This window comes from Thermobia domestica, chromosome 1 (genome assembly GCF_964235325.1).
Source record: "Thermobia domestica chromosome 1, izTheDome1.hap1.1, whole genome shotgun sequence".
In the NCBI taxonomy this organism is placed as follows: domain Eukaryota; kingdom Metazoa; phylum Arthropoda; class Insecta; order Zygentoma; family Lepismatidae; genus Thermobia; species Thermobia domestica.
Genome location: NC_137454.1, coordinates 318,857,449 through 318,875,604, shown reverse-complemented (window position 1 = coordinate 318,875,604; position 18,156 = coordinate 318,857,449). Strand labels below are relative to the sequence as shown.

At 39.0% G+C, this 18,156-nt stretch overlaps 1 protein-coding gene across 9 annotated transcripts in view; it reads right to left on the bottom strand.

Moving 5' to 3' along the window:
- Window positions 1–18,156, bottom strand: part of LOC145662658 (transient receptor potential cation channel subfamily A member 1-like) — a 426,395-nt gene that overhangs the window by 209,927 nt on the left and 198,312 nt on the right. For all 9 annotated transcript variants that reach the window (XM_081728472.1, XM_081728567.1, XM_081728558.1 and 6 more), the window contains one exon: window positions 827–1,002. In XM_081728472.1, the coding sequence (XP_081584598.1) occupies window positions 827–1,002 (176 nt within the window). The remainder of the gene's footprint in view (window positions 1–826; window positions 1,003–18,156) is intronic.

Here is an 18,156-nt window from a genome sequence, read left to right as displayed (position 1 = left end):
TATTATTTTAATTTTTCTCTTTTTTGGTCAATATTGCTAAACTTCTCATCATCATCATCATATTAGCTATTCTGCCATTATTGGCAGGATACTTGCTGCAACTGAGAAACTTCGATGTACGGTGGTCCTGAGATAGTCTTTTTGTCTTAACGTAGCAACTTTCTGTTTTAATACCTTCCTTCAATTACAGTCTCCTTCGCTTCCTCCCTCCCTTTCCTTCCACCATACCCTCTAGCACGTCCTCCTCAGCCAATATCCCAACCAGTTCCTCTTCCTCCTCTTATCAATATCTAAAATTCTTCTTTATCCCCTACTGCTAATATTTCTAACACCTTTTCATTCGTTTTCCGTTCAACATACCTAATTCTCTCCTTTTTTCTCCATGTCCACGTTTCGAAAGTCTGAAATTTTTTCATCGCTTTTGCGTAATGCCCATGTTCCTGCCCCATACAATACATACTGGATTCAGTAAAACAAAATCTCAATACTTAATTAAAAATTCACTATAAAATATATTATAAAAATTAATAAAAAGCAATATATATTAAATCTAAAAGTTGAAGAATTCAAGATAGGAAAACATCAATACTTGCCCTCAAACAATTATTTTATACTTGTTTGAAGACAAATATTGATGTTTTACTTTCTTGAATTGTTCATATTTTAGATTTAATATATCTATATATTGCTTTTTTAAAGATTTGTTTTGATTAGAGGTTAGTAGCATAAAGTTCATGGATCATGAATTAAATTCAATATATTTACGTATAAGAATAAATTCAAAAACTCAACTACAAAAATCAATATTCGGTCAGAAATATCTTACTTCTCTTCACTTTCTTCATCAAAATCGATCGTTCCAAGTCTAAAAAATGGCGTCCTTCCTTCACCATCCGTTAAAGTTACATATGCATTGCTTTTTAACAAGAGAAATATGCATTCTGGACTCCAAGAAGCTGCGGCACAATGTAATGGTGAGAACCCCTCAGCCATGTCGGCCATCTACAAATGTAAGTTTAAATAATAAATTAGTATGAGAGAGTGCTTAAATAAATAAATAAATAAATATGTTATGTCAATGGGCAATTATCTTTCAAGATAAGTATTAAGACGATGAATAAGAACTTAATTGCAGTCAGAAACGATCGAACTTAACTTTATTCTTGAAGAATCCTCGAATCGCCGTTGTCCCTTCAGATGCGTCTCCATATTGATGTGTACTAAACATACTGTAGCCGATTTATCATAGGGATAATGAATAAAATAGTCTAGACAGTAAACTTGTGATATTAACGACATTGCTATTGACAGAGAAAAATGATTAAAGGTGACATTTATGGTTTAACGATTTCAAAACATACAATTTGGAAGACTGGAAACAGATCACTTATTCAAACGAGTTGACCTTTACTTTCTTCTACACATATCATAGACGGGCGTGTATTTGAATACGAATACAGCATCAAGCATACAAGTCTTTGACTAACTGACACGTATTATTTCTCGAGATACCACGTCATCATATTTAGAAGACCCCTTTGGGACATATCATACTAACGTTGCAGGAGAAACGTATCAAGCAATCATGGATAACGAAGTCCACGCAATGGTGAAACCATATTAAATATACCATTTCCAGGATAAAAATGGCCCTTAATTTCCATACAACTGATCCTATAAAAGCATAATTTACAGAACATACCGACATGGTACACCACTTCAGTATTCTACCTCAACATTTTGGGCTATTTTAGAAATTCAAGCTTAGCGTCGGTCTCAAGTGGAATCATCTCTACCTGAGAGGGAGGGAAGAGGTACTAATTTACATCTCTGGCAACTAACAAAGATAGTTCATGTTGATTGTGGAGATGAGAAAGTTAGACCGTCGAAAAGGTTTCAGATCGAGGGATATCCCATATATGACGAAGAAATATTGAGTGGACTCATAGTGTTATAGTTCGTAATCAGAAAAAATATAATAATGTATCGAGAATGAAAGGTATCGAATACACCGGTTAATAGTATCGTAATCATGACTTGCCTTATCAGAGCTATAGATTATATAGCTGGTTAAAGTGTGGATATGTTAGCCCTATAGTTCAGATTACAAACAATGAAAATAGTGATTTAAACAGGATTTTTCATATCGAAGTAAAAGAGTTATGGGTGCTGAGATGAGGATCTGTTTTTTATGAAATAAAATAAACACTTTTAAAAAGGTAGATTATGAAGTTCAAGGGTAAAAAGAGGTGAAAGAAAAAGTTTCACGTTCGGATAGGTATTTCGATTACAGTATCTTCAATTGTGAGCTACGAGGGTACTCCAATGATGTTTACCTCTACATAATGACGATAAGTAGATAATGAGGCTATGGCGTGCTAAAAATATTATCGATGCTCTCTTTAAAACTGAACAAGTCAATAGTCGAAAATAAGCTGGACAGAGATTCCACCAAATATCAAATCAATTCCCACTTCTCACAAATTCGCTTCTACGTCCTAATACCAGGAGCGTCATTTAGGGAGGGCAGGAGGGGAAAATGCCCCCCCCCCTAAGAGTTTGAGGAATACATACACTTTAATCGATTGTCTACTTATATACTAGTACAAAACGTGAAAGTCATGTCTCTGTTGCTCTTGCTCCTCTCAAGCGAAGTCTGAAATGGCGTCTCTGCCTAATACGTTCCGTGGATTTGTTCTCCATCATAGGCCAATGCATTCTTTGTTATTTGATTTCATAACGCAAAATCAGAAGGTACTGAGTTTATTGAAAACGTCAGAACACGTGGTCATTAGGACTGCATGAAAAAAAGATAAAGCAACCTGCGGGGTAATTTTCATTGCAACATAGAGTAATAAAACTATTGTTTTTACATTTTCAAAGAAATATTTATATGTCTGAATGAAAGAAAGATATAGCCAGATTATTTGCGGAACAGCTAAGACCTCTTAGTAGTGCTCCGAAAAGTGATATTTTAACAGTGTTACCAGTGTTATTAGTGTTTTAGTGATTTTTTGTGTGTGATCCCTTAGTGTTGCCAACCGTCACAAGAAGAAAAATAACCCTTCATCTTACTTTTTAAAAAAGCCAGGGGGTGTATTATCCCGCATGGTGTCGTGTATGAACAATTCTACACCAAGTGAGAATCTCAGTAAGCGGGTAAAAGCGTGTGTATTTTTTGTGTATATACAAATCGAAAGAATACTGTTGGTTTGAAGTGGGCTTTGTTTCCTTTTTAGAACATGTCTCCTATTCATTCCAAAAACCTAGACAATTTCGATGTTAGTCGGGAGGCAGAACACGTGGTTATTAGGTTTCGTTAGGTAAAAGCAACTGGTGGTCCTAAATCATCAAGTCCACCATCCTGATCATTTATACGAGCGGAAGGTTCCCCCGTATACCCCCTCCTCCCGCTACTGAAGCTAAAAAATGATCGTTTCTAATAAGAGGCCATGTCTCCGAAACTAATCAAGATATTAATGAATTTCTTTTTCCGCTTTTACCTGTAAGATGTGCTTTACGATTTTGTATATTCATGCTTTGGATAGATCCAATTGTTTTTCGGAAATCTTATATATAAAAGAGAACGCACAAATCCTTTGTTCCCTCATCACGCTAATACGGCTGAACCAATTTCTTTCATTTTTGGGGGGTTATTAGGATTTGGACCCTAGATGGTTTTTATCATATCACTTTAATTTTCAATTACCAGTGTCTTGAGATAATTGACCATTCAAGTGTCCATAACGTACAAATCCTTTGTTAGTTCATCATAGGTAAAAATAAACGTATTTATATGCAACCCGCATGACCGTGTCACTCGGCGGGTTAACATAAATGACAGGCGATATAATGTTAACATTTACTGCAATCTACTATGGTTTTTATCATATCACTTGAAAGCGAAAAAGTAAAAATTATCTAAGTAACAAAGTTTATTGCGTTCCGGGGTGACCCCAGCGAAGCGGGGTGAACGCTGCTAGTTTAACATAAACATTAAAAACTGATATATTTTGTCCTTAATATTTACTATTTTGTTCTGTATCTCCCCAATGAGTTGAAATATAGAAAGAACATTCCTCATTAAATTATCTTTCCAACGTACCAATATTGTTAGGTTTATTTCCAGAAGTAGCCGTACTGCGAGGTAAGTTTGAAGGCAGCTGCGCTTTGATTCGAATGCTGATGCTCCGAAGGCACCACTGAATTTCAGCTCACGTCAGCCAATAAAGGTTTGTTTCCTAAATAAAAACTGATCGCCCCCAATACTTGAAGAATAGTTCTCACCCTTCTCCCTTGAGCTCTCCTAAACTGTCATGAACATTTCTAAATCTCCGGTCACTTGATACAACCGTGCGTTAAGAATCACAAAATTTTGAGATAAGTAGAGATGTCTTTTATAGTGTTAAAATCCATTTACAGTTGATATTCAAGATGATACCGATTTTCCAACTCGATTTGTGCGCAGTATTTCCACCAGTCGTTGAAAATTATTCCTTATTTCTGAAGCAATGCTGTTATGTTGTAGATCTCTTGTATATTTGGAGTTTTCTCGAGGGAGATGAGGATAAGGGGCATGAGAACCCTATCTCCACCAGTGGGGTCCGACGAGACATTTGATGAATCGTGAGTAGCTTAAAGCCTAAGGTGATTAGTTCAGACTGAAGATCAGCGACGTCTGTATCGATGGGTAATTTGCGAACGACAACCTTAGGGGTCGGTCACTTTTGGCGATGCCAGTAGCGTATTCAGTTTTCGTCTGTTCGCAGTAGTTTTTTTTATAGTTGTGAAGTCGTCCCTAGAAGATACCTGAATCATGATACGTTCTTTGTTATGCCGAACCTGAAGCGATTCTCTGAGGGTCTTGGAAAGATTTTGGTAAAGTTGTAAGTGTTTTGGATGCTGTAAATGTAAATAGAAGTTGGTTTAGTCTCTTTGGCGGGTTTGGGTCGTGGCTCTAGCACAAGAGACTCGTCAGCTGTGAGAGAGGCTCAAATCTGTTGCTCATTGGTAAAGCAGAGAAGTCTGATGAAGGTTGTTGGCCCAGTGTGGATTCCAAGGACGAGCGACGTCGCTTTGCTGTAGTAACCAGGTAAAGACCATGGGATTGTCGTCTTGCAGTGGAGCAAGGGATTGGGCATCAGTCGCTGGCAGGTTAGTCGAAGATGGCCGTGGCTTGGCAGTAGCGCCGGAGGTAGTGGGCCGCCCCAGATGGACAAGAAAATTCTCAGTCCGGTATTGAGATCTGCTGACCCTTCGTTGGTATCTTAGTCTTCTTTCTCGAGATGACTGGGTTGGATGTAGCCGTCATGGGAGCTGAGAAAGGGTGGAGTGTACTCGTCTCCAGTAGGGGAGACACACTTCGTACTCAGAATTGACTCTAAGTGAATGTAAGGTCTTGAGTACAAGAAATCCAGACAGTAACTCGATCTGGAATTAGTTCAAACCTAGTACAAGGTGAACAGCAGTTGTGTGTTAGTACGCGTTATTGTGATGAAAATATCAATTCGACCTGGGTATAGCTCAAACCTGTTACAAGGTAAGCACCAGGTATGTGTTAGTACGCACAATATCACTAGTGTACTCAAATCTCAAAGATGGGAGTTGAAAATGATAATGATCAATGATAAAGTAAATGTGAAGTATGCCAAATGAAGATGCGGCTGAAACCGCGAACTCTACTCGTAAAGAGTAGCTTGGGCCATGTCGATGATCGTGTTAATGAAAATAAGATTCTCCGCTTCAAAAATGTTAAGCTCTTTCTCTTCACCGATTCTTTTCATCGACACAGAATTGCTGTCGTCTAGCCAATTTATACAGCTGGCGGTGGAGCTGGTGCTCCGTTAACATCGTCTGCACCGTGGGAGGGACCAAAAGCCTGTCGTCTGCAGGTGATAGTAGATCCATCTGGTGTGTGGAATCCTCTTGCTAAAGCACGTGGTGGTGTTTGTATACCCTGGCGTGCAGAATTGTTCATACCCAACACCATGTGGGATATTACACCCCCCTGGCTTGTTTAAAAAATAAAACTTAGGGTATTTTTCTTCTTGTGACGGTTGGCAACACTAAGGGATCACACATAAAAATCACTAAAAACACTAATAACACTGGTAACATTGATAAAATTTTACTTTTGGGAGCACTATTAAGAGGTCTTATCACTCCGAAATTTAAATAAACGCTAATTTTACAGTAATTCTGTGATATCTTCAAATAGATAAAAGGATAATCAAAATGTGGAACAAGATCGCCATAGACAATATTATTTTGCATGGGGTACCGTTATCACGAGTCACCTAGTAGCTTTCCGTTTGCAGACATTTAGAAACGCAAAAATAAATACTGCTAGTAGTATTGGCCCCACTCTGCCGAACTCTTAATAATCCAATTTTGGGTCCCCATGCACCAGAGTGAATGAATTAGGGATGCTTTGGCCCGGGATTACGTCACCTATTGAAATTTTGCTTATGCTTATTCAGGGGTCATGCACGATGGTACGAATGAATCAGAGGTACCTTGGTCCTGCTATGACGTAATAGAATTGGGAGTATTGGATCAGAGGTCATGATGATTCCTTAAAATTACTAAAAATATGGTCTTGATGATTCATTACGTTATGAAATAGTACAGGTTTACGAATGCTTTCGTTCCCTTTTATGGCATAAAATTTGGAGATTGTTATATCTTTGATGAGATGGACTAACAAGGGTGCAAATGAAAGTGTGGGAAAAATGTAGCATAATGTTGCCCTCCACAAAACTATTTCGCGGGGGTTTGAACTAGGGACCCCATACAGCAGAGGTGAACGCTCTACCACTGAGCCACCGCACCTTTACTGGTATGAATGAATTAGAGGTAGTTGGTTCGAGCTAATATGTTCGTTTGACGTCACTGAACTGGGATTTTTTAGCTTGGAGCTTATGATGGCTTGTTTCGTTCCCTTTTATGGGTATAAAATTACCAAAACAAGGTATGATCTCTTTCTTGATGACCTATTACGTTATGAATTAGTAGACCCCAGTAATAGTATAAATTAGTATTAGTATTAATATGAAACTCGAAAACTTTGGAGTTCCTTTGTGGCTAACCGGTTAGCGTATGCGCCTTTAACGTGGGAGACCAGAGTTCGATTCCCGGAAGGAGCTCATGCGGTTCGGATTTCACGTTAATTAGTAGGTTCTATTTTTGCTGCTGAACTTTGGGAGGAATACTTGATTTTTGGTTGTTATCCCTTTGATGAGATGAACTAACACTGGTGCAAATGAAATCTTAAGTTTTACGTCCCACGATTAGGCTAAAGCAGACGGTGACGATGAAAAATGAATGAAAGTATGGGAGATAATTGGAGCATAATGTTGCCCACCACAAAATTACTTTGAACCAGGGACCACATACAGCAGAGGTGAACGCTCTACCACTGAGCCACCACGTCCCTTATTGGTGCGAATGAAGTAGAGGTATTTGGTTTGAGCTAATGTGTTTGTTTGACGTCGGGCTGACCCTATTTCACTTTTGGGACCCCACATGGACCATAGAATGAGTTAGACATGCTTTGTTTTGGGATTGCATTACCTATTGTAATTCCCGGCGGGAGCTCATGTGGTTCGGATTCCACGTTAATCAGTAGATCCACGTCTCATATAGCCTTGCTGCTGAAAGGGACGCTAAACTAAAATCAACTCAACAACTCAACCTATTGTAATTTTGCTTACGTTTTCTCAGGGGCAGGGATCACTCAGGACACATAAGATCACCTTAATTGACATCAGGAGTTGGGGGGGTACAGGACCTCGTTCCCTTTGATGATTATCGATTTTGGAGCCTTATTACGTTATATGGAGGCGTATTTAAAATTATTTCCTTAAATTTGATAAGTACTTTGTGATCCACTTTGTTCCGTTTCAGGGGTGAACATGGATATCTTGCAATCGTATCGAGTTAGATTCTTGGTGCTAGTTTAGGAAATGTTGAATTTAACGTTAGGGATGCGCACGAGTCGAGACATGTCTCGAATCTCGACTCGACTCGACTCGAATTCGAGTCGAGATTCGAGTCGAGACACACTTTCTAAAATTCGAGACGAGTCGAGACAAACGTATTTCTCGACTCGAATTTTCGAGTCGAGACTCGAGTCGAGTCGAGACAGCTGCTAAAAATCTCGACTCGACTCGAATGTCTCGAAAATTTTTCTATAATTTTTAATATTATTTTGAAGAAAGTGCTCGCTCAGAAACACTCGGCACGAGTATTTCGGAAACTGCAGGACTTGTCAGGTGTTCGAGGAGTGCCGTGGTGATTGTCTTCAGCAAGTGGCGAAACCAAGGGGAAAAGACGTCAAATGTCGAGGGGTTGGGTGCCCCCACCTCATTACAGATGTCGAACGTTCTAGTCTGGGCAGATTGGTAAAACAGAACAGGTGGCGAACTGCGTCGGAACTAAGATCAGAGTTTAATGCTGGGCAAAGTACAAGTGTATCTGAACTAGTTTTGTCAAATTTCCGGAAATTTTGAACCTGTATTTTAAAAAAACGTTTTTTTCGATTTTCTGGAAAAATTGAAAAAAATAAATATGTTTGTATTAGGTTAATTTTACTAGTAATGATATCTTTTTTTTTTCAAACACGGGAAAAATTTAAGTTCAAAAATTTCAATATTGCGAATATTAAAAAATAGCACTCGAAAATAAAATTATTCCAATTATTATCTATATATTAAAATACTAGATTTACGCGTATATGTTTCTCCTCACAGAAAACTTCATATGTTTGTCTCCAGTCCTTTCAACAATGAGACCTCGAACCCACAAGTGCTAGAAACGTGCCGTTTTCATTTGTCGATTCCAAATTTTATGTAAATTGTTCAGTTCTAATTGAATATTTTTGTAAAAAAAAAAAAAAAAAAAAAAAAAAAAACATGGCCATTAGTTCTTTATTGCATTTATAGGGGTACACAAGAAGTACTGTGGGGGCGCGGTGGCTCAGTGGTAGGACGTTCACCTCCGGTGCATGGGGTCTCTGGTTTGATCCCAGATCGCGCCGTGTGGACTTTGTGGTGGACAAACACCATGCTCGTGGGTTTTCTCGGGGTTCTCCCGTTTCCTCCCACTTTCTTCATTCCACCATTTCATTCATTTCTCATCATCACCGTCTCCTTTAGCCTAACCGGCATAACCGTAGGACGTAAAACTAAAGATTTCATTTCACTAGAAGTACTGAAATTTTTGAAAAAGTAAAGCATCATACCCTACGAGTTATATAGTCCAACATCACATAGTTGTATATATCTAGTAGAGACCTGCACGGGCCGAATTTTTCGGCCCGAGCCCAATCCAGCCCGAACGTACCTAGGCCCGGCCCAGCCCGGGCCCGAAAAGTTTAGGAGATTTTCGGCCCGAGCCCAGCCCGGCCCGATAAGTTTTTTAAAATTCTTGGCCCAAGCCCGGCCGGGGCCCGATAAATTTTAAAAGTTTTTGGCCCGACCCCGGCCCGATAATTTTTTAAAAAATTAGCTCGAGCCCCAATCTTTCTCAAAATTTAGTACTAAATTTGACCTAACCTCAGAAACCTTTTCTAAACTCTGGTTTACAACCTGACGCTTGCCTCCCGAATGGTACCATTGCCTCCTAGAACTTTGCCTGTCATCGAGAGAACTAAAACTCCATTGCCTGTAACAAAAATCTAAATTGATTTTTAGCATGAAGTGAAGATGGGAATATTGTTTAGCGACAGGCAAAACATTCCCACCCCTTCTTGTTATATTTTGAGTTCAGCGAAGATCAAAGTCAGACTTCAATTTACCGCATAATGCCTGCAATCCTCTATAGTGAAAGTGGAGCCGCTAAGCAACACAAACTGTAAATAGCTAGTGCATTCTTTGTAACATTTTTCACGGACACACTTCTTCAATGTTTGGCTTTATTCCAATTATCGTTTAACGAAAGTCAATAATTATTAAAGAATTGTAATTGATCGGCCCCAGCCCAGCCCGACCTGAAGAGAAATCAGTGTCGGCCAGCCCAAGCCCGGCCCGGCCCAAAGAAATAACAGTGTCGGCCCGCCCAAGCCCGGCCCGGCCCAAAGAAATAAGAGAGTCGGCCCGCCCAATCCCGGCCCGCCCAATCCCGGTTTTTCAATAAACACCGTTTATCACTGACATAATTAATTGTGTGTGTACTTTATTTACTTATTAAATAATGCATGCATATGCATGCATACACGATATGGGCATTCAGTAAATGGATACTTGAAAATTTGAACTCAATTATCTATACAAGCCGGCTACGAGTCTTTTGTTAGCCGGCTACGGGTGCAGTGCAAACTACTCTTTGGATTGAGCTTCTTACCGGATGTGTAGCCTACCGAAGGACCACACAGATGTTATCGAAACTATTGTGCTTTGTGTTTTTTTGTATGCTTTGGCAGAAAGTTCTGTAGATATCGAAGCCCGCCAGTGAAGCCATATCTAGCATCTTGGTGCTAGATCTAGTATAATTCACTCCCATCTAGAATCTTGACTTTAGCATCTTGGCAAAATCTCATTGTTTCCTCTGGAGAACAGAAAAAGAACGAAAATTTAGATGGCTCACTGAGCGTTGGGAATTACCCTTAGTTGAAGCGATGGTTGGAGTAATAAAACCAGTTAGTATTTTCGCTGTTGTATTGTTGAAATCACAGAAATGTTCAAAAATAAGCAAAACGTGACTCTGTACAAGATGTTTACTTACCCATAGTTTTATTATTGTCAACTGAACCCTGAGTGTCTGGGATGTTTCTGTCCCTTCACACTTTACAACTTGAGAGGGGAGGGGGGTATGACCGCTAAAAGAAATGCTTCAGTGCTGCGTCGGAAGCGGCATGTTTTGTATATACAGTATTTCTTCCCCTGATTCTCTTTCCAATACAGAGAACCGACTCTTTAAATGAAGAAAGAACCCTGAACCCTCCCGAAAATGCAAAAATGAATGATGCGTACAAATAACAAATCTATGGATGAATCAAATAATGCAGATACATGAGAAGATGATGACGTGTGTCTTGTAATTGTTATATTAATATCCACTGGATTAAGTGAAAGTATAAAATGGATTTGACGACTGCCAAATTGACGTCACCTTGGTAAGTCATTATTTTTTAATATTTAGTAATATTAAATTAGATTATAGTTTAGCGTCGTTTTCAGGAGCAAAGCTCTACAAGACGTGAACGTACAGTTTAAAGTCGGATTTGAAACACATGAGCTCCTACCATGAATCAAAACTCGTTCAAGAAAGGCGCATACGCTAACCACATAGCAACGGGGAGCTCAACATTAAGTGATATGTATATTAAGTTGTAAAATTATATTCGTTTAATTTTCACTAATATAATCTTCACAATGTAAAGCATTCGCTAGGCACGTTATCTTGTTTAAAAACAAAAAGCCTATCTCTTATGTTTCCGCCTCGGGGTTGGACTGCGGGATGATAGAAATCCGAAAGAGATGTTTTTATTATATTTTGTGCAGTAGATCTGCTCCTTCTTAATCTCCGTGTTTGATAAGAATGAACCTCCCTGGCTCACGAAAATGTACACGTAATATAACAAATCATGCACATTAAATGCCAGACTAATATAGCAAACATTGAAGACGCCCCCCTAGAAAATTTTCTTCGGCCGCCCATGTCTGGAGGTACACAATTTCGCAACTTAGTGGATATGATGTGGATGTATTCAAAGTCTACTGATTTACCCATAAAAATTAAATTTTATAACATTATTCTCAGTGAATACTATTATGGAGAACTATTTTTTTTAATTCGATCGCTATTTTTTTTTTTTTTTTTTTTTTTTTTTGTTCACCAGGTCTCGGTAATTGTCTGGCACGAAAAATGAAGTTTCTACAAGTGTTTCCCCAGCATTTTTTTTTTTTTTGAGAAAGTGGTCCTCCAGGAGCGTTATTGAGGGTGTAATTCCTACGTTTGTTATATACATATATAGATAGATATGTATAGAGATACTGCGTATATATATATATATATAAAGATAAGTAGGAGCGGGTCTTTAAAATTAGTTCGGAAAGATAATATGAAAATCTGGCATAATTTGCAAGAATCTATCTAGTCTAATATATATAAAATAAATAGTTTGTTTGTGTTTGTCTGTTTGTATGCGGTCTGGGGACCAGACGAGTGGACCGAGAGTTACCAAATTTTAGTCAGGGGTACCCTGGCCCAAGCCCCAGATCAAGACGATTCTTTTTTTTTTTTAATTCGGACCAGGAGGTCTCGGGGGGCGCTTACAGGGACATGTAAAAGTGGTAGAAAATGGCCGATATTACTGTCGAATTCGTAGTTTTCGCGGTCGCTGAAAACTTTGATCACATTAACTTACAAATTCACCCTATTCGGGCCGGGGGTCACCGGGGGGATCGGATACCGAGACAAGTTAAAGTAATCCAAAATGACCGATATTAGTGTCAAATCCATAGTTTTCGCAGTCGCTGAAATCAATGGTGACAATTCCATTAGCGATGATATGCAAATTCAGCTATAATTTTATGCGGACCGGGAAAAATCTTTAAGTTTCCACGTCCCACGGTTATGCCGGTTAGGCTAAAGGAGACGGTGATGATGAGAGATGAGTGAAAGGGTGGAATGAAGAAAGTGGGAGGAAACGGGACAACCCTGAGAAAACCCACGCACACGGTGTTTGTACACCACAAAGTTTACTTGGCAGGGGCTGGAATCGAACCCGGGACCCCAAACACCAGAGGTGAACGCTCTACCACTGAGCCACCGCGGCCCCCAATGAGGTTGGAAGCTGGTCAGTCATGGCGGGAGGTGGCACATGCCATAGGAGTGGCACAAAGTGTGATTTCCCGATTGTGGAATCGATTTCAAACAACTGGAAGTGTTCGAAGAAGACAAGGACAGGGCCGTCCACTAGCAACTAAAGCCAGAGACGATCGTTATCTGTTGTTAACAGCCCGTCGAAACCAGAATACAACTCTGCTACCGCGAGCCTTCCGAACAACAACAGGACGCATAATATCTACTCAAACGGTCCGCAATCACCTTCGAGAAGGTGGTCTCTACGCACGTAGGCCTATGGTGTGTGTCCCATTAACTGCACGACACCGTGTTGATCGAAGAGCGTAGGCGGAGGAACATCGTGGGTGGGGACGCAATGAATGGGGCAATGTTTTGTTCTCTGACGAGTCTCGATTCAGTGTAGAGCCTAATAATCGACGTGTTTTCATCTGGAGAGAGTGTGGAACACGACACAATTCCATGTTTGTGCGAGAAAGATCCCAGTATCATAGTGGTGGACTGATGGTGTAGGCAGGAATCAGCATTGGTGAGCGTACTGAGCTCCACATTATCCGAAATGGCTCTTTGACGGCTCTCAGATATAGGGATGAGATCATGAAAACTCTTGTTCTTCCTTATGCTGGTGCCATTGGTTATTCGTTCCTTTTTATGGATGACAATACTTGTCCTCACAGAACTCGGTTAGTGGATGAGATGCTGAGGGTATCGCTCGGATGAAGTGGCTAGCATGCTCTCCGGATCTCGTTCCAGTTGAGCATGTCTGGGATATGCTTGGCAGACGAATTGCCGCTAGGCCAGTAAATCCAACAACCATTCCAGAGCTGGAAGTCGCTCTTCTGGATGAGTGGCACAACATCCCCCAAGAACTCATCGATAATCTGATTGAATCCATGCCACGCAGGTGCGAGGCTCTGTTGGCTATTCGAAGTAATCATATGACATATTAAGGAACAATCAGTGTTGTTGCTTTGCCTGTTTATGGGCAGTTCGAGAAATGCACACATAACCGTCTTGTGTCATGAGCCATGTGAACAAGGTTTTCCGTGCCCCAACACCAGTATGTGCCCCATTTTTCTAGTGTATCTTAAAGCATTCCTTCTTGTATGATATATATGAGTCAAACACAAGCTTATTCATACACTATCTTAAGGTCTTGTGTGATATTTCAGCTGAACCCCTATTTTTTTTTTAGCGTTATATACAATATATATATAGTGACGGATTCAGGATATGATCAAGGGAGGGGCTAAACCATAGTTTGCAGTTTTATCCAGTGTAAAGCAGGATTGAAGCCCATTTTATGCAGTGTATACTTGAGTGTGAAGGGGGGGCTATAGCCCCCTTGGATCCGCCTCTGTATATATATATATATATATATATATATATATATATATATATATATATATATATATATATATATATATATATATATATATATATATGTAAGAAAATGGCCTCGAATCCATACTCGCTGAGATGAGCAGAAGATGCCGTTTAGATCCACAAATTCAGCCCCATTAGTACTCTAAGGAGGATGGTGACATGTAAAGATAATTGAAAATTATCGATATTAATGTCAAATTCATAGTTTTGGGGCTCCACAAGTTCATTAGTGACAGTTTTGGTGTCCTTTGTGTCCAAAATGAAACGTATTCTCCCCGTGCGAATAATGGATATTCTGCTAGTCTGTGATAATAACTAACGGAAGTTTCATTTAATATATTTCTCGCTGCTCAAATTTACTCACTTGTGCGGTATATATGTGTAAAGTAGAATTAAAACCTGTTGCTTTAAGTATTTTTCCGTTAGCGAAATACATTGTATATACAGTAGGACGTCGATAATCCTAACGTCAAAAATCCGAATGCGGTCCCTAGAAGCGTTTTACATTTTGTCTTAACGCTAGCGATAAACAAACAATAGCGTGTCCATCGACGTTATGTGAAGTCAGTGTTTTTACAAAATTTCATTTATATGTAATTGTTTGTCATGTATTTTTATTTTTATATTTTCTTAGGCCTATAAGTTTTAAGTGTGACTTACAAGAACAGTGTTATTTAGAGTACAAGCAAGTTCTGCAGAAACATTAAATGTAAGTAGCCTTACGTACGGTATTGTAATTACTGTATGTACTGAACAACCACCGTATCGATAGAAGAACATACCGTACAGTATGTAAGCCTAAATGGCATTTTCTTGGTCATTTTCGAAAATCCAAACAATTTGAAAATCCGAATACCTGTGGTCCCAATTAGTTCGGATTTTCGACTTCCCACTGTATATGTTGCAGACATGTTACAGCAAGTAAGATTACTAGCATCAGGCTAACAAATAGTTTTTAAAATACATTTTCCTGTTTTTGCCAATATTTCCGAACAAACGATTTTTTCTAATGGTTCCAAAATTTCCGGAATTTTACATAGAACAATCAAGATATCTCTATGAAATATATGTTTGATTTAACATATTAACTAAAATGATTCTGTGATTAAATGATGATTCTGATAATACCCAAATTTTCCGTTTTTCCCCAGCTCGGAATAACAGTAAAAAAACTGTTTTTTTAACCCAAAATTTCCGTTTTTTTCACAGACCTTCACAACACTAGTCTGAACACAGACTTCTAACGATGGCGAATGTTAACACCACGGCATCGGCAACTATAACTAAAATGAACACGTGACCATCGCCACTAGACCTTGGCACAATGGCAGAGCGTTGCATTGTCTGATGAATCCCGATATCTTCTTCATCATGACGATGTGAGGGTGCGAATCCGTAGTGTTCATAGGGAACAGCTCCTTGACATCTGTACTGCGGGACGGAGACAAACTGGCTGCGGCTTAATTATTATCTGGGGAACATTCAGGTGAGCATCTATGTGTCTAGTGGAGCTTGAGCAAGGCACCATGACGGCCGAGGTATCGTACGCTGCTTGCAGACTACGTACACCCCTTCATGACGGCCATGTTTCCCATCGGTAGTGGCATTTTTCGACAAGATAATGCACCATGTCGCAAGGCCAGGAGTGTGATGGAGTGGTTCGAGGAACATAGGAGCGAGTTCCAAGTGATGTGCTGGCTCCCAAACTCTCCGGATCTGAACCCAATCGATCACATCTGGGATGTGATTGAACGTGACGTGAGGGTGCATCACCCCCTCCCCGGAATTTACGGGAATTAGATGACCTGTGTGTGCATATGTGGTGCCGACTCTCTCCAGCGACCCACCGAGGAACATTGCGACCATGCCAAGACGCGCTGCCGTTGTTATTCATGCCAAAAGGTGGATATACTAACAATTAGGTAGGTAGTCATAACGGTCTGGCCGATGTGTGTGTATATTTTAACTCGTATATTTTGTCTCGACTCGAATTTCGAGACGTCTCGACTCGAATTCGAGTCGAGTCGAGACAGAGACTGTCGAGTCGAGACACGAGTCGAGACAGCAACATATTTTCGAGTCGAGACACGAGTCGAGACAACATTTTCTCGAGTCGAGTCGAGACAGGCTTAAATCTCGACTCGACTCGACTCGAATGCATCCCTATTTAACGTCCCCAGCGAAAAACGATGGTGATGAGAAATGATAGGACGAAACAGGAGAAAACATGTTCCCTTTTAGAGGTACAAAATTGCCAAAATATAAACGTAAGCAATACGTTGTACCACGTGTTTGGTCTTTTGGCCCAATTTATCCTCTTGGATGAGGCCCTATTACCTTATATAGTTATATGGACGTATACAGGGGTTCATTACCTTTCATAAGATATGGGTATATTTGTGCACCCCTTTAAATTTGGGTGGAGTACTTTGGCCCACATCCTTCAATTTTGGAAATTGCTCAATTTAAACATTTGGTATAATAGTATAGGGCTCTAATATATATTATTATAAATTTGGGTGGTCCACCTCGTTCCTTTTAGGGGCACAAAATTACCAAATTTTACTGCAACAACGTGTTTGGTATTTTGGCTCATTTTATTACCTTGGATGAGGTCCTATTACCTTATATAGTTATATGGACATATACAGATGTACATTTCCTATTATAAGACATAGGTACATTTGTGCACCCCTTTTAAAATTTGGGAGGAGTACCATAGCCCACCCCTTAAATTTTGGAAATTTTCCAGTTTAAGCATTCGGTATTATACTACTGGACTCTAATATGTATCATGATAAATTTGGGTGGTTCACTTCGTTCCGTTTTAGGGGTACAAAATTGCCAAAATATAAACATAAGCAATATGATGTACCACGTGTTTGGTTTTTTGATCCAATTTATCCTCTTGGATGAGGACCTATTACCTTATATGGTTATATGGTCATGTATAGGGGTCTATTCCCTATCATAAGATATAGGTACATTTGTGCATCCCTTGAAATTTTTGGGAATGGTACCTTGGCCCACCCCTTAAATTTTAGAAATTGCCCAACCACGTGTTTGGTCTTTTGGCCTAATTTATTCTCTTGGGTGATGTCCTATTACATTATATGGTTATATGGTTATATATAGGGGTCTATGACCTATCATAAGACATAGGTACATTTGTGCACCCCTTTAAAAATTTGGGAGGGGTACCCTGGTCCACCCCTTAAATTTTGGAAATCGCCCAATTTAAACATTTGCTATAATAGTATAGAACCCTAATATAGATCACTATAATACCCCTATGCACTCCTCAAGCTTTTTGATAAGAGAGAACCACGATATTTTAAGTTACCTTCTTGGTCTTGGTGTTAGTTCGTGTAATTTATATCTTAAATAACATTGACGGTTTAGTTAAAATCATCTCAAAATATTTTAGCCAAAATTTTTCAGTGAGTGCAAAGAGGGAATTGTTTCACGGTTAACCGCCAAATGTTATCCGGTTTTTAACTATTCGATTAAGATTTATCGGTTTTTAACTATTCGATTAACAAATAAACGGTTTTTAACTATTCGATTAAATTTTGAGTCCACTATTTTCCAGTTATTACAAAAGTTCAAGTGAAAATTTGAAACTAAATTTTTTCGAACTCAAATTTTTTCAAATCAAAAATATTCAAATTGAAATTTTCGATTTAAAAACATCAAACTAAACTTTTCGAACAAAAAAAGTTGAAATCAATATTTTCGAATTCAAATTTTCAAACAAAAGAAAAACTGAAATTTTCGAATTATAAACATCGAACTAAAATTTGAAATAAAACTTTTCGAATTCAACTTTCTTAAACCAAACAATTTTCACACTGAAATATTTAAACTAGAAATTCTAAACTAAAATTTTCGAATCAAAACATATCAAACCAATTTTAGAACTAGAAAGTTGAAACTAAAATTTTCGAACAAAAAAAATTGAAATAA